The sequence below is a fragment of the Phalacrocorax carbo genome, chromosome 10, assembly GCF_963921805.1.
Source record: "Phalacrocorax carbo chromosome 10, bPhaCar2.1, whole genome shotgun sequence".
Lineage (NCBI taxonomy): Eukaryota > Metazoa > Chordata > Aves > Suliformes > Phalacrocoracidae > Phalacrocorax > Phalacrocorax carbo.
In genome coordinates, this window is record NC_087522.1 from 2541389 (window position 1) to 2563915 (window position 22527).

The window sequence follows — 22527 nt, forward strand, 5'->3', positions numbered from 1 at the left end:
CCTCAGCACACAGCCTCAAAACAAAGAAGCCAGTTGGCAAACATCACTTGCAAGAGACCCAGAGTCCATCAAAATGAGATGGCAGAATTAGTCTAGAGCACCATTAATTTCAGAACATCATTAACTTAAAAGTGTGGGGGTAAGAAACATTTTTGACAGCTGGTTTCAGTTGCTGCCAAGCCTTTAGTACTGCACAGCGGTCGTGGGGGGAGGAAATAAGCTAGAATGGTAGTAAATGAAACCACTCGTCTGGTTTCTGGATTCACTTTATTGTGGTCACAGATCTCTAAAAACTGGGATTCTGCGCTCTGTAATTACAACATCCACATTTAAATGGAAGGAACAGGGATAACATTAAAAAAAAAAAAAAGAGTGCTCGAGGATGAGGTTTACTCCTCGGTTTGCACATGGTGCTGGGAGAGGTGCCTGCGCAGAGCTGGAGCCAACCGGCAGATGAGGAACGGGACGGCCGCCCTCCTGGAGCTGCGCCGGGCGCTCACACCCGCGCCCATGCCGTGCAGCCGCGACGCGGTCGGGCACTGCCGCACGGCTCTCCCCGCGGCCGAGCGAGCAAGAGGCGGCACGCCATCGAAGCACCGCTGTATTCGCCCCTTGCAAGGCAGGGAACCAGGCTTGGTTAAGAGACCAAATGTGAATTACCCAGCTAAGCCCCGGCGCTTGCCAAATGTTCTGTCTGCGCTCTTTTCCAAAGCTAAGAGTTACGAGCCCCAGCTTACGCGACTGCAGAATTTGCCAAACTCAAGCGAAGCCTGCTTTGGCTAAACCATTCCAGTGCCAAAACGGCAGCCTCGAGAACCCCTCTCTGAGCTGCTGCTTAAGCTGGACAGCGAGTCCAAAGCAGGAAAGGTGAGAAGTGGAGCCGGCAGCAGGAAGGCGCCCGCTGCAGCTCCTTCGCCCCGCGGGAGCCCGGCAGGAGCCACACTAGGCTGCCCGACCTGCCAAAATCATTGCGTTCCCCTAGGCAGAAACAACCCTGAAAAGCGTGCGCACAGCAAGCGGGAACAGACACTGATGGAAAATAAGGGGGTCAGCACCAACTTGAACGCGTTCAAGCCCTAGAACAAGAGGTGGGTCCCGCGGCGGTGCTTCGGCGTGCGCACGTGCACGGGGGCGCAGCACAAAACAGCGCTGCAATCCTGCTTCTTCAGGATCAGCAGCAGAAAGGGCTTGTATTTCTGCTGCCAGCATGCTGGCAGGTAAAATCCCATGAAAACTGCACTTCGGCAATTCCATTCTTTGGGTTTTTTTTAAAAAAGGCATTTAATTGTATTAATTAATCTCTCTCCAAAGGTTGGCCACCCACAGCCAACCATTCTGCAGACCGAGTGCGACTCCCCATCAAATGAAGAAGTCTGCAGCAAGGCTATGGGTTGCAGTGGGAGCACGGTCATTTCCTCTACGCCAAGTTCATAAAGACGGGAGTTGTTCTAATGCAAGTTTCCACCTACTCTCTACCCCAGACCCTTCCCCCAAGAGAGCCTGCTTGTTTTTGCAGTCGCTCGCTCCCCTTCTCCAGGACAGAGCTGCTGTTTACCCAGACAGACCTGGAACGTTTCTCCAGTAACATGGCTCAGCCCTGCAAATAACTCTGGTTGTGGAGTAACCCCAGCCCAGTGACGAGCCGGCACCACTGGTAGCAAACACTGTTCTCAAGAATAAATTTCTGGATTAAGACCCTTAGGGAAGTTAGCAAATAGATCCCACCACGGCTTGGACCCTTCCCTAACCCCTGATTGTTTTTCGGCTGTACCAATCGCTATATTAACATTCTTTCCAACCACAGCTGTTCGAGAAGTTAGATGAGTTAAACAACATGAACGTGTGCTGGACCAGACTGGGTGCATGAAGCTATTTGGCAAGTTACAGTTTAAATAAAAAAGAAAAATCATGAAAAAAACATTATTCATTCTTTTCCTAAATCTTTCAGCTGTGGAATCAATACCCAAGTCTACATACTGGATACAGCTGGCAATTACATGTGCCAGATAATAAGCAATTAAAAAAAATATTTGTCTCGGTCTCTGGCAAAGCCCTGTGGTACATCAGACGCTGCACAGCCATGCCACTAACCACATAATCTTCTGATAATTTCTTTGCTCTCATTTTCTCATCGGCCGTGATTTGCAGAAGCGATTGGAACCTAGAGACAGTCTGCGCAAAGGAAACAGCGGGGTGTTATTAACCGTCCATAAAGCATACCCAGCTCCCTGTGCGACGGCTTTAGCCCATATCCCGCTCCAAACGCTGCTGATGCTTTAACGTGGTCTTCTCACGAAATCAAGTACGAGGCAGGGGAAGCAGGGAGGAGGTGAAAGAATATTGCTCCGTGCCTTTTGCTGACATTTGCTGTGCCATCAAAGCATTACGCTCTACGACGTTAAGTCATTTTGTCAGGCTTTCTGCCCCGCTGAACAGCAGGCGCACGCCACTGCTTCCCTGTGCCTTCCTGATACTAGATACAGGTAACAGTCCTGACATTTAGACAGAAGCGATTACTGGGATTAACGTGATAAAAGGTTACGAACCAGGACTCGGAGGGCAATTCCGCAGCACACGTTTAACGGACGGGGCACGTGCTGGGGCAGAAGGAGCTGGCTGGCAACGGGATGCTCAGGGGAGCAGCACCAGTCAGCACCCCAACGCCCGGGGCACGCCGCGGTATGGACACAGCGCTACAGCCCCTGCGCACCCCTGAGGGGACCCTCGGCCCAAAACCCTTCTACTGCAGGCGAAGACACGATCTCTTCTACATACGGTGAATTCACACCCTCAGAGATACGGGGTGAAGTTTGGGGCTCTCCTGTGCAGGGACAGGAGTTGGACTTGATGATCCTTGTGGGTCCCTTCCAACTCAGGACATTCCGTGGTCTATGAATTAATTTTTATAGACCTCTATCTTACCACGGATTTAAATGAAAAATAACCTCCAAAGGTACTACAATTAAGTGAAGCGAAGCCAGTAATTACAATGAGTCAAAACAATACATGCCACTAACCAATGTAAAATGTTTAAATTGCTCATTAGTTTTCCTCTTCTTAAACCTATTTAAGTTCCTACAAGCATTCACATGACACTAATCTTAGAGACACTAATCTTAAAATCGATAGCCTCAGCAGTAACGCTACAACCTCCACGCTGCAGCTGCTCAAAAAACCCCAGCACACCATTTTACCAAAGCCACTTCTCTTGCTTTTCATATCATGTTTCAGTGGCAAGTTAGGTTTGCCACAGGTTGGTTCTCCAGGAATATACTCCCGGAAGCAGGCAACGGCCGGACCTGGTGCAGCCTGAGACCCCACCGAAGCATCCCCTGACAGCCCTTAAGCTTTCTGGCAGCTCCTCTTCTACTCACAGCTCATGCAGATCTTTCTTCTCAAAGTCATGTCATAGCTGGACCTGGCGGCTTAACCAGGTTCATCTCCGCTTGCCTTTTCAGCCCACTCCACTCTCACAGACTAATTTGGAGTAGACATGGGCAGGAGCACACACAAACCTCCTTGGACATCCTACAGCAACCACGTTCTTTGCTCCTACCTGCCCTTTAAAGAGCCCACCCTAAATTAACAGCACACAACCCATTGCCACCTGCATTTAACTCCACTGCCTCAACCAAGACAAGTAACCTCACGCTGCAGAGCACACATTTCCAGGTCTTCGGGGACTAAGGAAGGTCAGCCAGCCACGGCATCGCCCTCTTCCTCCTTCCCAGCCACGCTGATAGCCGGGCAAGTAGACAGCAAGGGGCTGGTCCCTCTTGAGGACTGTTGCTAAACCAAGAGCCAGCCTAGGGCAGGGAGGGGAAACCTTACACATGCTGGGGCGGAACAGGGGGGAAACGCTAAATGATTCATTTCTGACATCAGCCATGATTAAATTTTAATCTCTCAAACAAAAATATGGTTCTCATTAGCCTCATTAGTTCCCAGTTGTACTGCAAGGCAAAAGTGTCACATGGTATTAATCTTTGTTTTCATTAATGTGTCATATCAACTGCTCACAGCATTCTTTGAAACCGATCCGCTCCCTCTCTTCTGCGCGAGTAGGAAGTGCCAAAAAGCAGCTTCCTCGACAGGAAGGATGACCCCCTGAGATCCTTCAGCTTTTGGTTTACGTTTCTAGAGATAATCTTTTCTTTCTGGGGAAAGAGGGAGGGGAGTTTGGAGTAAAAGAGATGCGAGGCTGCAATCCACAATAAAAAATTCCTGAGGATTATTGCCAAGGCCAGATAAAGGAATAAGATATTGTTGTTGTCACATTGGGATATTTTGGAGAGGTAGAAAAATAAAGCCAGGTTGCAAAAAGGGTTCTTTGCAAGTGGGTTATTTGCAAAGCCCCAAGCAAACTTCTGACTCCAACTCAGCATAGGCAACAAGGTGGTATTCGTTAACGTGATTCATCTAAAATCCTAGATACTTTTTTTTTTAATACACAAAGTAGTACACTGGATTCAGGCACAACATTAATTTTTGCTTGCACTTCAAACTTTAAAATCTGTAAAGCTGATATCAATCAAGTCTTACGGTCCCTCAGTACAAGCTTGTATTACTTCCAGAGAGGCAGATCAAGCAGGATATAGAGTGATGGGAAGACCTCACCAAGGTCACACAGTTAAGTACAGCCTGACACATCCATTCCTGCCTGCACAGAAGTTCTCAGAGAAGTTCCCAAGTGAACCAAGCGTACCGATGAAACCCAGGACATGCAAGTTCCTATCCCTTACTTGCACGGCTTCTGATCTTTCAGTGTTTGCTTGCTCGGGGGCAGTCAAAAAAGTCTTATCGAATTACCCATGCTACTTAATAAAACGTGCATGAGCTCAAGTGCACCTGTGTGGGTACGTTCATTCACCCTTGATCCAGCCCTGGTCTGCTGGAAGCTCAAAGGGCGATTCTTCCATCTGCATTTGGCGTGTCAGACTAGGGCTCTTCTAGTCATAAAATAAGTATCTCCCAGAGTGCTGTGGCCTCATCATAAGAGGGTCACAAACCAGTACGCTCAAAAATGGGAACGGCCTTTTGCCAAATCCAGCCCACAATTCACATGCTGGCTGTTTTACAAGCTGCAATAAGAAACTCAGAAGAGATCTGTTTCTAACCTTTACTGGATAGGATGACACCAGACAAAAACCCCAGTGCTTTATACTAGAAAACCAAAGCTGTAGAACATAAGAGGAAAGAAAGTAGGGAAGAGGCCCATTTAATGGCTACTAATGCCCCCCTGGAGAGTGAAAACACAGTCCTGAGCATCTCATCAGCCCCTTAGCATTTAATGGAGTTCAGCCTGAACCAGCCACCAGTTCATCTGCTAGCACACAGAGACTGTGATTAAAGTCCTGCATAGGTCAAGTGGTTTTTAATGAGACATATAAACCACAAAACCTCCATGACATACAAAGCCTTCTTCTTTCTCTCTTGTAAATGAACTTCTGAGGACAGTAATTTAATTGCAATTAAATTACAAGCCTCAGAGACGTGCTTTCATGACCTGCAGTATAGCTGTCCCTCCGATAAGTCCTTAATATCAAAGTTAAAAGCTGTTAATATTATGTTCAATCAGCTGAATATGAAAAAACACCAGGCATTTGGGGCCAGAAAGACAGGCACATCTTCCCCTCCATGCTTTAGAAAAGCGTTGCAGTGCCTGCAACTTCTTGGAAACCACCTGGGCACACGGGCTCCGAAGGGCAGGTGAGCACAGCTCCTCGGCCCTCGCCCGCAGTCTCTGGGGCTGTAGGGTGACGAAGCACTGTTCATTTTCATATTCCTTAGGAAAAAAATAAAGGGGTGTGCTGCTTAGCCTTATTTTACCCTAAATACCTGTTAGCAGTAGCTCCACCAACATTTTCCACAAGGGAAGAATACACTGAAAAAACGCTGTAGCCACCTCATGCTATAACATTTTATTTATTGGCTTGTTTAACCTATTCCCTTGAGCTCTTGTAACTCTACCAGAATCTTAGTCATGAAAGAAAAAGAGGCAAGAGGATTTAAAACCCCACAATTCTAGCTTTTGTATCAAGTGTCTTACAAACTGTACCACTGAATGCTCTCTAACAGTGGGCAATACGCACTGTAGGATGAAACAACACAATAACTGAGGGAGAGGAAGGGTTTTGAGATGACATTTCAAAATGCTGGGGGTGGGGGGGGGGTTCAGTGAGGAAACAACAGAAGAAGAAACAGGAGATCAGTAGCAGAGTAGTTTAAAAGTTTGTTTATATAAGAAAATGTAATAGCTCTCTGGAGACACCTTACTGTGGGATAAAAGTGATTTTATTCCAGAATTACAAATTCACTTTAGAAGTGCATGAGTTATTCTGGTACTAAAATGATTCAACTTCTGCCGGAACGCCTCTCCCAGAGAGCCTGTCCTAACAAAGCACCTCTACTGCCGATGGTCCATCCCTGCAGGCATTTGCCCCAGCAGGAACCGTAGGGAATAAAGCCACAAATGGAGGTTTCACGAGGTCACCCGCAACAAGTATTTTGATTTCTAAACAAAGGGGCAGCTTTTCCCATTCTTGTTTAAATGTACGACAGTCCATTATAATAATATTCAGGAGGGAGGAAGCAGGGAGAAACGCAAAGCCATTCGAATTGGACCTGGGGAGCTGCACTCTTCTTCCAGTGACCGAACCTAGACGAGCGGGACTTGGTGTCTATCTTGCAGATTGCAAAGTCCAGGGAATTCCCACACAATCTTTTTAAGCATCTTTAGCTTCATTAATTAGCTTCCATTATACTCAAACCAGGACCACTTCTTACTATTATTATTTTACTGAAATTAGGCATAGTCTGCAGAAATTACCAGAAAAATCAAGGCTAAAATTAACATAATGATTAAGCACTTCACCCAGCCTATGGGTCAGACATATATTCTTTCGCACTGGCAGATTTTTGGATTCTTGACAGTCTCCCCCTACTTCAAAAGGAAAAGTTCAAAATGGGGGGGGGGGGGGGGGAAATCCAGTATTTCAAGACAGACGCACCGAGCTGTTGATGCAAGTGCAGCACCACTGTACATGTGCCCCGTGACCCTGAGAACACGTCCAGGTTTAGTCTGAGCAGACCCCGAATACCACAGCTGTTTTGGGAACAGAGTGCCCAGAATTACAAAAGCTTCCCTGCACATTCCACTTTCAAATTTGGTAAAGGCAATCTCGGCCCCGCATTTCACGGGTACCAAAATCGATAGGCTGTTCTCTAAAAGCTCGCCTAGTTTTGAGACCCGCCTAAGTTCAGACAGTTCACCTGCACTTTAGCAGAGCCAACAGCAAACTGGCAAAGGTTTTGGAGCTGTTATTTTGTAGTTATCCAAATTCAGAGCCAGGACAACATCCTGGCCCCAGTCCTCAGGATTTCAGGTTGCCAAAGTAACCTTTATCCCACAAAATCCGTCACAAATAGCTCACATCAGCCTGTTCCAGGAGCAGCTTTCTGGAGGGTTGTAACGCCCTCAAAGACCTTTAGCTGGTCCCTCGCCGTGCTGTCACAGCAGGCTCAGCTGTCCCCAGGCACACAGTGTATTCCCCAGCTCGCAGGTGGAGGTCAGCAGTCCCGGGCAGGCAGGCAACACGTCCTGCCCTTCAAAGGAGACCGTTTGCTCTTCTAAAGCTTCCTCTGACTCTGAGCCCAAGCCAGCTGGACAGCAGTTGAAAGATTCACTCCTTCAGCAGCGCCCGGTATCTGGAGACTCCAGCCCAAAACAAATAGAAACATTTAAAATTAAAATAGAAAGAGAAAAGGCAATAAAAGGAGTAAGTTGTTCTTCACTGGCCTGAAGAAGAGAACTCTGTTCTGCCTTATCACCCCATATCTTCCTTGAACTAGCTTCCCAGGCGACTACTGCAAGGATTTTTCTGGATCGGGTGAGCCCACGGGTCCGTGCCCAGCCCAGCAGTGCCGGCTCACACAGTCACGCCTGCCCGCTGCAGAGGAACGCCAGGAAAGGTCATACGATAACTGCAAAAAAATGCGGCCACAGGAGGAATTTCTTCCTCATTTCAGACGCCTCTTTGCTGAGCTATCCTGTAACTCTGATCAGGAATGCCTGACATCGTTGTCCTTTCTCCCTTTATAAGGGGTCACTGGGGTCTTCAACAGGCTTTGGAGAACAACCAGAACTCATCAAAACCTCTCAATCTGCCCAACCGTGAGCGTAAGACAAAGTTAAGGGACCATCTAACCTCACCTACAAACAAGGTGAAAAGCAAGTGTCAAAGGCAGCCTTAGTTTCAAGGCCAATGCCGCTACCCACCCATGATCAGCGGCGGAGTTCATGAGATTTCAGGTACTCTCAGCTCATCCCTCGTGCCACCACAATGCCCTGAATGACGGGGAGAAATTAGTCAATCCCCCCTTCGCTCTCTCCCCGTGTTTGCTTGCGCCGTAAGCACCCAGCCACCCAGCATCCCCTTCTCCAGGAACTGAACGTCACACTGCATGCACAATAATAATACGGTTTTGACCACCCAGTGACCCATTGCAGAGGATCTAATGAAAAATGTAACCACAGCTGAATGAATTGTACTGCTGGGTTGCTTTGATTCTTTTCCCTCACCCTTTTACAAGAACCACCCAATTTCCTGTTTAATATATTTGATGCCACAATTAAGATGAGATGAAGTGGAGGCAATGCCTTCTGTCCCCCCCTCTTTTCTCTCTCACCCCTTCCCCAGAAGCACCTGACCCGTTCCCTTGGCGTGTTATTGCTGTACACCAGGAGCCACCTGCCTGCGCCAGAGTAATGTTTAAACTCCAAGTCTGAAGTAGCAAAGGAGGGAAAAAAAAAAAAGACAACACAGCCTTATCTCAAATATCAAGAGTCAATTCCTTTCAACCACAGCATCCACAAAAGGCAAGCTCCGGGCCCCGCTCGCATTCCTGCTGGCCAGCTCATTGTCTTCAGAGCTGCAGAGACCCAGCGCTTGGCCGGGAGCTTCTCACCCCCCGCAGGAAGAGGCGTTTGGACACGGCCCGCTGGACTCTGGTGGTGGTTCGGTGCAGCAGTGGAAACGGGCTGCCCTCTCTACCCCCCGCCTTCCACCTGTCCCTTGAAGACTTGAAAGATGACAAAACAGGCACAACTGGATTGCTTTCAGCAAAAACTCGAGAGTTCTGCAGGGCTGTCACCCCTCCAGCACTGGCAGAGAGGACATCTCACCTCTGCCTTCAGCCTGCCTGTACCAGGAAAAGCAACTGGGAGCAGAGGACCAGCACCGACCGCAACTGCCCAACGAGACCTGGAGAACACGTTCCAGCTAGCTTTTTCTTAAATGAAAACTACAAGGACATAACAACACTGCTACAGCAGCGGCACCAGTACGCGGAGCGCTCCAGAGTGCCTTGTGGGCACTAATGAAGAAAGCCCGTCATTGCTAATGCTTTAGGTAGCCCACTACGCCAGAAGCAAGCCAGACCAAGCCTTCAGCCTCGGGAGTCACTGCAGCTCCAACTTTCAGCTACAAAACCTTTGCAGCTTGAGGGGGAGGTTGTAGGGTGGTGTGTCCATCCCGCCCCCAAACAGAACTGTAGAGAGAAAGAAGTCAAGGAACACATCCAGATTTTGCTGCTACAGTGACACAGGCTCCTGTATCTCTGGAAATGAGAGCAGGATGATGCTTGAATTCTTGCCCTGTAACATAAAACATCTAGAAAAATAGACAAGCAATTGTGGAATAACTTGGAAGTGGGCAATGGAAAACTATCCACCAAGTTATTTTTCAAATTTTGTGGCTTTCTTTCACAGTCTTAAGTTCAGGCTGAGTTAAGAGCTCGGAGAATAGAGCTTTTCAGAAAACTGAAGCTGTTATCCTTCACCCACTTACATACCATCTCGAGTAGGATAGGAATGAATGGGACAGGAAAAGACGCAAGGCTGCCCAAGCACATGCAAATCCTTAAAATTAAATTCACTGAGCTCATGTATACAGAAGGTGTCCTGTAGTGTGTTGTAGAGCCAGAACCTCTCAATGACACAGCTGTATCACGTTCACAGCTTAGGCTCCCCTTCAGAGCATGACTTTTTACCTCCCCAAAGTTACCATATCACCTCTGCTACCGGTAGAGAGGTACTCGAAGGGGTCAGCCGAGGAAATATGGTCTCCTAAGGGCCCATCCTCAACAGATATAATTGGTGCCTTGATCACTGTGAGGACCACCTGCAGCCTTTCATTTCGCACCACAGTCTTTCCCCGCAGCAAGGCGATGCGCAGACATTTCTCCTCCTTTACGTTTTCCCCCGCATGTTTTACTCTCTTATCCTGAGTGTTCCAGCTCTCTTCTGGATAGAACTGAAAATTGAGAAACCGTCTCAAAAGGTAATTATTAGGGGAATTCCCTTGCAACAGCCATGACGGAAAGCACTCCACAGCAGGGACAACGTGCAGCACAGCACATTATGCAGCCAATTTGCCTCTCTCAGAGGACAACAGAAGCCAGAGCAGATATCCCAGGTAAGAGGGAGAGCAGGAGCACACCCATAACTCACTTTTGCCAAATGCTTTCCTTATCTCACATTCCTACATCGCTCCTTACCAGATTACCAACCTCAAATGGTAACAGGAAGTCAATGTGTACAATGAACACAAGAGATCACAGTGCAAAACAAAGCAGAGAGATTGTCAACCTACCAGATCTGTCCAACATTGACCAACGAGAGGTAGAGAACCCACAGGACAGCCATGAGGACCATGTTTGCACATCCAGTTACCAACACAAAGGCTGAAGTTGCCAGGCCAAACAGGGAGAGGTAGTCCAAGATGCTGTCCATGTCTGACCAGTCCAGAAACCAGATGATCGTTGGCGCGTAGCTCAGAGCATCCAGGTTTATCTTCCCTTTGAAATACTTTTTGACATTCTGCAGGTACAGTTTACAAGGCAGCAGCCCCTTCTCTCCTATTAGCTGCTTGTTTTGATGGTACGCCACCAGGAAGGCCACAACTAGAAGAAAACAAAAAGGGGGGGGAGGGGGGAACAGTATTAGAAATTGTCCAGGCTGAAATACATATTTTGAGTCCAAAGTTACATTAGCATATTCACGCCTCGGGAAGGAATTTATTCACATCCCCATTAAAATACAAAACACAGTCATTTCTATTAACCACGACGCAGAAGGCAGAGGAATTCTATAAATACTGTCTCTGCCTTCACACCAGGAAATGGCAAAGCATCTGTTTCTGGATAATTTTCTCCTCAACAGCTGTAAGGGACATGCCACTTGCTTCAGGCAAACTCAACAATGCACTTCTGGGAAAAGCTCCCTGTAACCGAGCGACCTGACCCAGTGTAGAAATAGGAGGCTCAGCCCAGCTCCGTTAGACTCTGCGTGACCCTAGGTTAGTCACATACGCTATTCATCTCCCAGTGCAGATGAGGAAAACAGCTTAATTGCACTGCAGAGTACAAGTGAAAGTAAAGCATTAATTTCAAGACTCGCAGACAGAATTTCCCTTCTACAAAAAGGGTTTGGAAAGGAGACACCGAGAAACCCTCGGTTCACGCACGGATACTGGAGAGCGCAGCTGAAGCGGCCAGAAGAGCACACGCAACTCCCTTCAGCTTTGCAGCAGCAAAGCCGCAGCTGTACTTTCTGACACCTCCTATTTCAGTTTCACAAACCATTTTGCAGTGTAAACAGACAACAGCTCCAGCATGGGTTTTGTTGTTGGCGGTGATTTACAGTCCGCTGCTCCCAGGACAAATAACCCAGGGCAGACTGACAGCAGACTGCGCCTGCACAGTTATGCTTTCACTTCAGAGGACAACATATCTCCACTTTTACACACGCTACCTGTGCATTGGATTTTTTTCCTTTTATTGACAACAATGTTCCAGAATATTGTTAATGTGACATCTTAAACTCATACACACCATTTAAGAGGCATCTAAAGGACGCCTTAATTCTTCTGGCAGGGTAATGGTTAACGGTTATCCATCGCAATTGCTCAAGAGAGTAGTTATGCTATGGGTTGACCTTCTGGATCCTCTCACATCCTGGTAGGTTGGAAATACAAAGTCTTAATATTTTCCTGTCCTCTAAATTGCTACTTTTCACATGTCACTACAGCTCTCTCATTTATAGTGTCTATGCTCTTGCACTGGACAATCTTAGAACAGCCAGATGCTTTTTTTAACAGCACATAAGCAATTTAATTACAGATTATAGACCTAGAATTTGACGTTCTACAGAGCAAGTTGGTCAGCTTCTAGGGATTATCTCATATTTTAGGAATCTCTTCCAGTTACCAATTTGCAGTTCGGAACTGCAGTAATCTCCATTTCTCAGAAAAAAAAATGACGAAGGCCAACATTTCCTGATTATGCTGCATGCATTTTGCTCCCAGCAGCTAACTTACCCATCTTTCAAGCATTATCCAAACACCAGCCACGTCACATGCAGCAATACCAGAGGCCTTGCAAAAGGCCGATCTGTCTCCCCCCAGCCTTCCTTAGTTAATGATCAAATCCGCTTCCTTCCTTATCTGAATACCGTCATTCTGCAAACATGAATTCTGGTGTTCATCTGGTGGGTGTCTCTTTACTGGGAGCACTGGTGGAAAGTCCATGGGATACTATACCCCGAGCTCAGGCCTGGATTCCCTTTTCTTTGAAGTTCGACGAGCAACCCAAAGTCTGCCGTCCCAGGGAATAAAAATAAATGTCCTGCTCCCCCCAGACACACACAAAGGTCTCCAACGGATTCCAGTTAATCCACTTTACACTTGTTCCATCACTTTGCACACAACCTGTATTTCGCTCTCATTTGAAAAACCACTAAAACTCACCATCCAGCACGTATCTGAGGTCACTGGGAGGGTTCCCATCGATTTCAACAGATCCTGAATCACAGCACTAACACACTAAAGTTGGGGGGTTAACTGGTTGCCTCTCCTTCCATCCATCTTTTATACACAGTGAAGGATTTTACAAACGAATAAAAGACATGCAGAATATTTAACTGCATTACAGACAGGGAGGGACAAGAGGAAAAAACCTGGTCACAACACTAAAGAATCAGCTTCAGACTGTAAATTAAGCTGTTTATATTTTAGAGTATTCATATTTTTCTACCAACACTCTGGCACAACTGTGCGTTCAGAAAGCCTGACACATGGAACACGCAGAAATATAACACTTCTGAGCCTCAAAACAACTTAATATCTTCATTTTTGGTTAAAAAAAAAAAAATTCTGCCTTAAAACTCCATGGCTCAGTTTCCCTTGATTAGCACTGCAATTTGCTCCACAGTTTTCGAAAAGTGCTAATCAAATTCACCTCTAAATGTTATAGAAATCGCTGCCCCAACCCATAACTGCTAAGCAGGTTTTCTTCTAAAATAAAGATCTAAATTAGGCCCCTGCACAGTGTGCAAGATAAACAAGGAAAGGGTAAATTAAGAAACTATAGCAATTGCAGAAAAGTATACATTGTACGTATAAAATATTGTACAGCCTTTTTAAGTCTGAAAGCAAAGACTGCATGACAGGCTGGCATGAGCTGCACATCTAAAGACTGCCCAGTTTGGGCTCCCAAGTGGTTTTCTCCCAGAGCACCGATTTCTCACAAGACGCTGGGCTGCCGATATTTCATATATCATGATTTCACAGCTAAACCCCATCAGCAACAGCCTTAATTTGAGGAAGAACTCATCTAACCCAAACCGAGAGCTGACGGTTCCACCTACGTTTCGATCCATCGCCCTCCCGAGCCATCGGGGCCCACACCCGGCGAGCGCCGTGTGTTGCTCACCCGGGAGCAGCGTTTCCTAGACGTGCTGCTCCGTCCCGGATCCAGCTCCCTCTCCTGGACACTCCCCAAGCTGAGCCCGTCTCGCACCGTGCTCCCTCTCCCACTCATCGCCAGTGTCTGTTGGAGCACCTTTGAAGGGCACATCCATCAGGCAGCACCTGCTTCTCAAACCCCACCACCAAATCATCTACACCTGCTCTCCCAAGGCACCAGCTAAGCCTTCAAGAGGCTTCACCCTGTAGGCAGCAGTTCCCATGTTACCAGCCACATGCAAGAGTTGAAAGTAAACACAGATTCTGCAAAGGATTTCAGCAACACAGAAGATGCATAGATTCAGGGGGAAAAAAAAAAAAAAAAGGAAGTTATTAATCAGCTTGTCATTGCTTCCTCCCCCTGAACTTCTCTCAAGAAACTGTATTCTTAAATTGACTATAACAGACCCTAGACCCTTCTCCAGGAACCTTCCCCATGATCTTGGCTTAGTCGGGGGCAAGGGGAAGTCCCTTTTGCCCCCAAAGCCTGTGTTTTTCTTCCTTAGCCCCTATTCAGAAGCTTCTCTCCCTCCAGCCTCATATTTGGGGATCTTCCACTCTCCATCTTCCCACTCCATCCAGGTAAACATGGTCAAGCACGTTTGCTTCCACCTTGGGCGCTTGCTGGCATGCCCGCTGCACTGCCACGCTGCCAGGGCATGGGGCAAGGTTAATTGCTTCTCTTGTTTGTCCTGTAGCTTCATCCTGGCAAGAGGGTAGCAGAGAAGTTCAGTTACATGAACCGGAATTCACCGGTTAGTAATTCAGCCGATGCTGGGTTCAACCACGCCATGGGGTCCAAGGCACTGAGCCTGCTCGAGCAACGGCACTGCATCTGCCTCGGCCTCTCCAAACGCTCTGTAAAGCTGCGCTCCTGGGTGTCCGCAAGGTTTGTCTCAGCCCAGGGATGTTCTCATCTCTGGCCGCAAAGAGAGAAGGGTTTTACCCAAAGGGATGCTGGAACGGTGAGAGTCTGAGCGGGCAGCTGCTGAGCACTGCTGTTAGCCTGGCAAGCGGGCAGCGTCTCGGTCACCAACAGAGCTGCAGGACGCTGCATCTCACTCAGGAGAAGCCGCCTTCCTCCTGAGCGATGCATTCATCAGTGTCTTCTGTTCTTGCAAGAAAAAATACACCCTGAACTGACAGCACAAACACTTGCATTCCTACGCACCACAAAGCTTGTCTCCACCAGCACCTGAGCTACCTCCAGCTTGGGCATATACTGCACCGAGGAGTCCACGGTGGATTCCCCCAGGATGGAGCAAGCTCGCAGGGCCTGGCCCAGGGTCACCCACTCCTTCCAGGCCGTTTCGCAGGCCAAACCCCTCAGAATGACTCTCACTCTCTGGCATCATCTTACAAAATGAGAGCAGAGCCGAGAAGGGCACTTTTTCAGAGTTGAGGATGCACTTTGCCTACCCGGACCCAGAAGCCGATGTTTTCCCCTTATCTATCCTTTCCAGCATCACAGATTGGAATGATGAGAGGCCATGGCCAGGCTCCTAATTCAGGGACACCCCCTGCAGACTCCCAGCACAGCTCTGCACACCTCCAAGTCTCCAAACCCAGTATAAAACCCCATCACCTCACCCATCACCCCTGTGGCTGCTCACTGCCTGGACTTTTTACCAATACTTCACGGATTTGGGTATCTTCAGCCCATGCCAGCCTCCTCTCTTTTCACCTGAATCACTTTGCCGTTCTTCAGACTATTTGCTCCTTTGCAGATTGCAAAAAAAACCAAACCCCTCAGGCTCAGCGACTCCCATGCTCCCTCCCACTCAGGAGGCAGACGGAGCCGTTGACAGCTCACATGGGAGCACGCTCCTCTACCTGCTGCGAGCTGATCTTTACAGAAGTAATACATGTAAATTGTCGTCAACTGCTAATAGACCTTCACTACTTATTCTCACCTCAGAAGGTGCTTTACTGTACTTTTCCATTAACTCTCCCCCTCCACCTTCTCCTTCCCCTCCCAGCCCCCTCTCTCCCCCCAGACTGAACGCGCTCCTTGTTCAAACCCACATGCTACCAATAAACACAACCCAAGCATGCAACACAAGAGTCACCCATCTGAAATGATTTGGTCTATCCATATTGCCCTGTCACCTCAGTTCCTTTCCCCCCGGTCCAGGCTCAGCCTGTCATGGTAGGAGAATGAGAGAATCCCATTCTTCATGCTCTGTAAAGATTTAAAGATGTGAAATCCAAAACTTTCCGGTCATATGGCTTTCTCTCTCCCCCCATTAAAAGAAGTCTTAACTTTTACTTAAAGCCCAAACCACAAGAAGAAATGAACCAAGAGCAGAGCTTTGCATGAAAACCAAACTACATTTTGCGCACACACCAAAAAAATCTGCCTGGAGCCATATATCAAGTGCACCTTTGACCTTCAAAAAAGGCCCATTGCTAGATGCTGGCAAGCTGAGGTTGTGCTACTGAAAAGAAGAAGGGGGACAATATAGGCGGTCTTTTCATGATTATCAGAGAAATGAACCAAATAAGTTTTCAACTGATAAATTCCCCTGCAAAGTTTTGCAACACAGAAGCAACACCACCGTAGTACTGAGCAAAGAGCCAGCGTGAAACCAAGCACCCCTTTTTCATTGTGCAACCCTGCAGCCCCAAATAATCACACAAAGTAGTCTGTTCGTAACACTTTTCTGGTTTATTGCCATTCCCAGTGAAGCCCAAGACTTCGGGGCTGTGCCTTTGGAGGCTTATCTCCCCATTGCCTCTTTGTTTGAAATAATGCGAAAGCAAACAGAAAAGGCTGGGCTGTGGCACTGCCAGAAAGCTTCCCCACGGGACCCAGACTGTTCAAAACCACACCAGGGGCAGTCCAGCCTGCAGCCGGGGGATGCCCTGAGAAGATCCCTCTGCTCCAGCTCAGCTCTGGACAAACAGCAGACTGGGAGACAGATTCTCTCCTCAGTTCTTGTTATTTCTTTTAAACTATCACTGCTTGCTACAAATTTGTCTTCCCATGGTGAAAGTGCTTTGTTCAGGACCAAACGCACCTCTGCCTCGCTCACACAGCTCTTTCGTGCAGAGTTAAAACGGGGGGCACGTAGCTTGCTAAGGGGACACAGCGCTAACATACTGCCTTTGTTGTGCAGGCTTGCTAGCAAGCACCGCGCTGAAATAAAACCTTTCGGGGGAGAAAAAGCGTCTGAAGATGTGCTATAATCCCGACTAGGCAAGCTGAAAGCTACTGGGAGCCTTTTAATATAACTGAGGGAAGAGAAGGGGGAAAGCAGGGGAGATGGCAGAGAGAGAGGAGGAAGGACACCGGGGAGAGCCAGGAACCTACAGGAAGCCAAACCCCCCATGAGAAGGCTTTAGATTTCAGAATTAGGAAGAAGTAGCATGAACCTCCCATAGCTCTAGCTCTGGGGAAAGAAAATACTACTATTAAACAATACATAAGGAGAAGGAAGATAAACTGGATTGAAATAAAAGCTTTTATTTCAAAGCACTCTACAGAGCCTGGCTGAAATTGGGAAGGGTGGTATCTAATTACTTAAACTTCTACATCTGGAATCTGATGATAGTAATCATCCAAAAAGGGCACCTAATGATTTAGAAGGAGGGTGAAGGGAGCAAATAACGCACATTTTTTGTCAAGAGCTATGGGACCAGCTATTTACTTGTAACAGAATTTCCAACAAGACCTCAAAGACTTTCTGTGTTTGCAAAATGCCAATTCCCACCACAAAGAACAAACACACAGCGCAAGACCAGGACACAAAACCTTCAAATCTCAAAACGATGTTTCTCCAAGCCTCCCTGTCCCATGAATTGCTCTATCAGAGACTGCTATTACCCAGTGACGGACACGTGGCAACGGTGGAAGTCCGTGAAACAGGTCTCTCCAATCGGCACCCCAGGACAGATGCCTCTACAGAACCAGAGGGGGGTCTGGCAGCAGAGCACAGGGAAAGACCCATGGAATTGTTCTGCTCCTCAGCGCTCAGGGCTGGATTCTGCGTTACTTCACACTCTCCTCCTCCGGAAGGGTTTTACAACTTGGTCTGCCCACACTCACTTGGTGGAGAAAGAGGTCTCAGATCTGAAAATGTCTCTGAGGGCTGTCAGTTAGAAGAACTTGAGTGTCACCTAATTTGCAAGTGCACAGTGCCAGCTGCTATTAAAAAACAGAATTGCACAGACAGCCGTTTCATTTACCTTAGTGGAGGACCCCCCTGGCACAGCCCTACTGCAAAGCGCAAAGCTCACCGAGCACTTGCAGCCTGGATCCATGTTGCCTGACCTTCCCACTCCTGCAAGCAGCAGGTGGTTTTGGTCACTGGCTTCCACGAATCATCAGCTCCTTTCCCACCTTCCCATCTCTAACCTGCCTCTCAGACAGCAGCTGCTTTGCCAGGGACTTCCCAGGCTCTGGCTGCTTCTGGAAACCCCCTTAAAAAAAAAAGAAGAGAGCTGTTATAACCAAAGGGGGTGGGGGAGAAGGGAGGGCACCCAGAGGGACACTTCACACCTGCCTTGCTCTGCCTGTCCTTCCACAAAAGATTCAAAGGGAAAGCAAGCATTTCCCCAGTTCACGTCAGGCAATAAAACAGCCTCTAAAGAGTGGAGTGGGGGGCAGGAAGGAGGTGGCAGACCCCCAAATCACCCCCTGGCAATTCCGCTCCTCATCTCAGCATCACTGCGCACCCCAAATCACGTTTCTCTCCATCCCACCCACAGGGTCCTTCACTCTCCCACCCCTCCCTTTCCACCTAGGAGGGAGCACAAGCTTTCAGCTCACACAGCTGCACTAACAGGCAGGAGCTGCAATCATCCCGGGGTGACCACTTTCCTGATAGCTTAGCACAACGTGCCCCCAGAAGATTTGTTCCTGAACACAGCAGGAATGAAAGGGTTACGTTTAAAAGGGTGAAATGAAAGAAGGGGGAAAAACATCCCACGACTGAGGAACGTCAAACTGTCACAACGGCATCAACCGTTTCCTCAGCAAGTCTGAGACTCGGCGTGTGCAGAATCGCCACGTCTGGGAAAAAAAAAAATAATCTGTCAGAGTAAATGGTTCCATCTTCAGAAAAGAGCTTGCAAGAGGTGCTTGGCACAGAGGCTTTAAATTGTTTTCTGCTGTTTCTAAACCCAGGCTCTCAGAAGAGATCAAAAGGCAACCCACCTTCCCTCGAGAGCATCCCACCCCAAGAGCCCTGTCATGGTTTTGCAGCCTTTGACAGAGGAATCTCCCTCTTCGCAACCTCCCCATCTCAGACACACCAGTTAGCTCCCACTCCACGAGCGCTTCAGTTGTAGGCTGTGCAGCATCTCCCCCCCACCCCCCAGTGGGCTCAGAGCTGGAGCCTCAACACCCCTGCAAGCGACTGCCCAAGTCAGAATTTGACCTGTCTCAAATCTGGCCCAGGTTTCTGGCTTTTGGTCCCTTGGCTGTTACTCAACCAAAACAAACAGCAGAAATCACTGTTACCTGATTGCAGTCGAGCCAAAATTGCATAACGAGCAGGTGAACCTTTCCTTTCTGGCACCTCCTCCATTACAAGGGACAGAGCCATCCTCCTACCCTGTTCCTTCCAGCTCTGGGACCCAAATCCTTTCCTCTGAGCCAACCTCTCTCAAAAAGGTCTCCTCACTCTGGACTGTGGAAGTATTTTGGGGTCTCCTCCCCACTTCTGCAGCTCTCAGGTGTTCCGACTCCCCCTTCCTCTTTTGAAAAGTGCCAAATCCAGTTCTTCTCCCTATTTTCTGTTACGCTGCTTTCACTCACCAGCCTGGCATCTCAGCTTCATCCTCTGCCTTACAAATGCTCACTCTCCCTTCCTCCCTGCAGCTTGTAGCTTTCAATCACTTCCATGCTGTAACTCACCTGACCCTGAATGGGATACTTGCTCCTCACCTCTTAGCGCTCTCACTGCCCCAAACCAGGTCTTCCACTCACCAGAAGGTGCCATACGTTTGACTTGCTCTTCACCCTCCTCTGCCTCATCACCCCTTTCCCAACTCCCACCCCTCCAGCCACCACCTCTCCCTTCCCACCTCCCCACCAGCCCCTTCCCATCGAACACGCCACCATCCTACAGGATGGCGTTTGGGCCGGGATGTGGCATATTTATAACCCCAAATCCGCGATCAGAAAGCGGCGGCCTCTGCCGAACGCACAGCCGAGAACGCTAATCAGTTTTTCATAAGGAAACTGCAAACTGAGCTATGGGAAACTCAGCAGTCTGGATTTACACACGGGGGAATATCGGAATCGCTTTCATTTTGACTGAAAGAGTCATAACCCCGCATTTTACCGAGAGCTGAAACCAAACTAGAAACAGAGCACGTGTCAAAACCATACGAAACTACAACTTCTGCATGGTTTTGATGCAAAATAATCTAAGCAGGCTGGCAGCCTACAAATCCTAACGATTTTGTGGACAAATCTAGGGCAGGTTTAGAATTTGTAACATAGTGTGTTACATGTCAGTTTAGGTTTCACTGTGAATATTTTTTAAGTGGAGCACTAGTGGGCTCCGAGCATGTCTTTCAGCATTCCCTGCCAAAGCAAGGGCCAAACAAGCACAGCTGAAACGAGCACAGGTTGGAAAATGATTTCACCATTAACCATTTTAAGGTCACGGCAGTTCCAGGTCCTGACTGGTAGTGGTGGCACCCAAGGATTTCATGTTTCTCTGAACACACAGAAGCAGGTCTTTAGCATCTTATGAGGAAGATGAGGCGTTTCTCTTTTGCACAGTCAGCTCTCAACACCTGCCTTGAAGAAAAAGGACTACCAGCTCAGACCAACTCTGCTGACAGGTACCAGCCCCATGGTGTGAGCAACCTCTCCCTCCGGCTCCACCGACACGGGACCCCCAACATCACCCAACACCACCGCAGGATCCCCGTCCCACCATCAAAGCAAGAGTTGAAAACAAGAGGCTCTTCCCATTTCACCTCATAGTCATCCCCTCGAGCTTTGCATACACAAACACCCCAAATTAAGCAGCATTTTGGTAGAAAGCAGGTAGGGCTCCTCGCTGCGACTGCTGCTTCCCTGGTCCAGGAGCTGGGGCAAAGCACCCCACAGCCCCCCGTCCCGCAAACACAAACTCACCCCCGAGCGCCCCGCGGGACCCCGCACGGCCGCACCGGCGTGGGCCCCACGGCAGGGCCAGCACCCACCGCGGGGCACCCCGGGGCTCACCCCTTCCCGCCTGAGGCTTTGCGGCGGGGGAGGCTTTGAGGGACGGGGGTGACCCAGGACTTCACGGGGCTCTGCGTGGGGACGAGCCCGGCCGCCCCCCGCAGCCCGGGGCTCCGCCGGGCCGGTCCCCCACCCGCTCCCCGGGCGGCGGAGAAAGAGGCGCGGGGCAGCGCCCGGAGACTCACAGTAAAGCAGGGCTATGGATCGCAGCAGTACGATACGGGTCAGCCAGAAGGTGCCCTGAGGCAGCGGCCCGGCCCCTCTGCCCGCCGGCCCCGCCACAGCCCGCTCCGGGGCCTCGGGGGCGCCGCCGCCCGCCGCCGCCGCCCGCCTTTGCCTCAGCGCCGCGCTGGGCGCCGCCATGTCGGAGGCGGCAGCGAGCATGCGTGCGGCCGGGCCGGCCCGCCCCCCGCCTCACCGCGGGCTGCCGTGAGGGCGGCGGTGGCGGCTGGGGCGCCGCCGCGGGTTAGCGCTGCCGCGGGGCCCGGGCGGGCGTTTCTGTGGTAAAATCGCGTTTGTACGCCCCGGCCCCAGGTGAACGACCTTTGAAAAACGGGGAGAAGGTGCAAAGTTAAAAATAAAACCAAAAATTGAAAGAAACGGAGTTGGCTCCAAAAAACTTGGTCCACCTCCTGCCCAAGGAGGCCAGGGTCCCCTGAGGCGCCGAAGCCCCTCAGCTCACCCGCCGCACCTGGGCTCCTTCCCTGAGGAAAAGCATTTGGTTAAACTCCTCGGGCTTTCACATTTGCTACTTCTGATGCTGCCGTGATTCATACAGTCTGTAGCCGTTGAGCACTTGACTCCCTGTTGAGTTCATAAATACTGTTTTTTAGCAAAACCACTTCAACAAAGCAGCCTCAGCAGTCATCGATGAGCTTAGACGTGCATGGTGTATCCCACTTAAGTAAATACCGCCGTGCTAAACCCTTTCGATGGTCTCTGAGAAAGTATCTCTTATCAGGTGTAACATTATTCAATGCTTTTCAGGCTGTAAACCGGTCCCTTCTAAATGCCTCTTTTGTTTTTCCAGTTTCCCATCGCTGCTGCTTGCATTGTTCTCCTCAGAAAAAAACCTTCATAATGGCGCATTGTATAGGGAAGGAAAAACAAGCTATTTGGTAAAGGCCTCTGGTATACTGCAGTTTTGCTCTCCCTTTGGATTAGCCACGAGGTTCGGCTAGATAAATTTAAATAGATGTAAACTAATGGTTTCCTTTGTGGGGTCTTGATGAAACTTCTACAGCAAATTCCACATTAAATGGAAATGTCTGTCAAACAAACTGGATAATTGAGGAAATTACTGAAGAAAAGCAGAGGGTTTAGGCTAAAGATTTAACCAAAAAAAAAAAGGAATAATTGGAGTTGGGAAGGGAACACTGAACTGGGTCGGTTTTCATTGCCGAAGATCGCTCTGAGACCTGCCAGATGCACAGGTTGGGATGGTAGCCGGAATGACCACCAACCTCAGCCGACCGAGCTCAGCGGACATCGTGTGTCAGTAGCGCCTTCCAACAATACGAGCTGCAAAGTTTTAAGTCT

The 22527-nt window shown here is 48.9% G+C and overlaps 1 protein-coding gene across 2 annotated transcripts in view; it reads right to left on the bottom strand.

The window, feature by feature from the left end:
• The window catches only part of LMF1 (lipase maturation factor 1), a 210702-nt gene extending 189316 nt beyond the window's left edge, over positions 1 to 21386 (bottom strand). Inside the window, exons 1-2 of one of the 2 annotated variants that reach the window (XM_064461414.1) lie at positions 21174 to 21386; positions 10653 to 10962 (exon numbers count right to left, since the gene is read on the bottom strand). In XM_064461414.1, coding sequence (XP_064317484.1) covers positions 10653 to 10962; positions 21174 to 21372 — 509 coding nt within the window. In that variant the 5' untranslated portion in view covers positions 21373 to 21386. Of the gene's footprint in view, positions 1 to 10652; positions 10963 to 21173 lie in introns of those variants that run through there. The other variant, XM_064461413.1, reaches the window with a different exon arrangement.
• Between the last annotated feature and the right edge of the window lie 1141 nt (positions 21387 to 22527).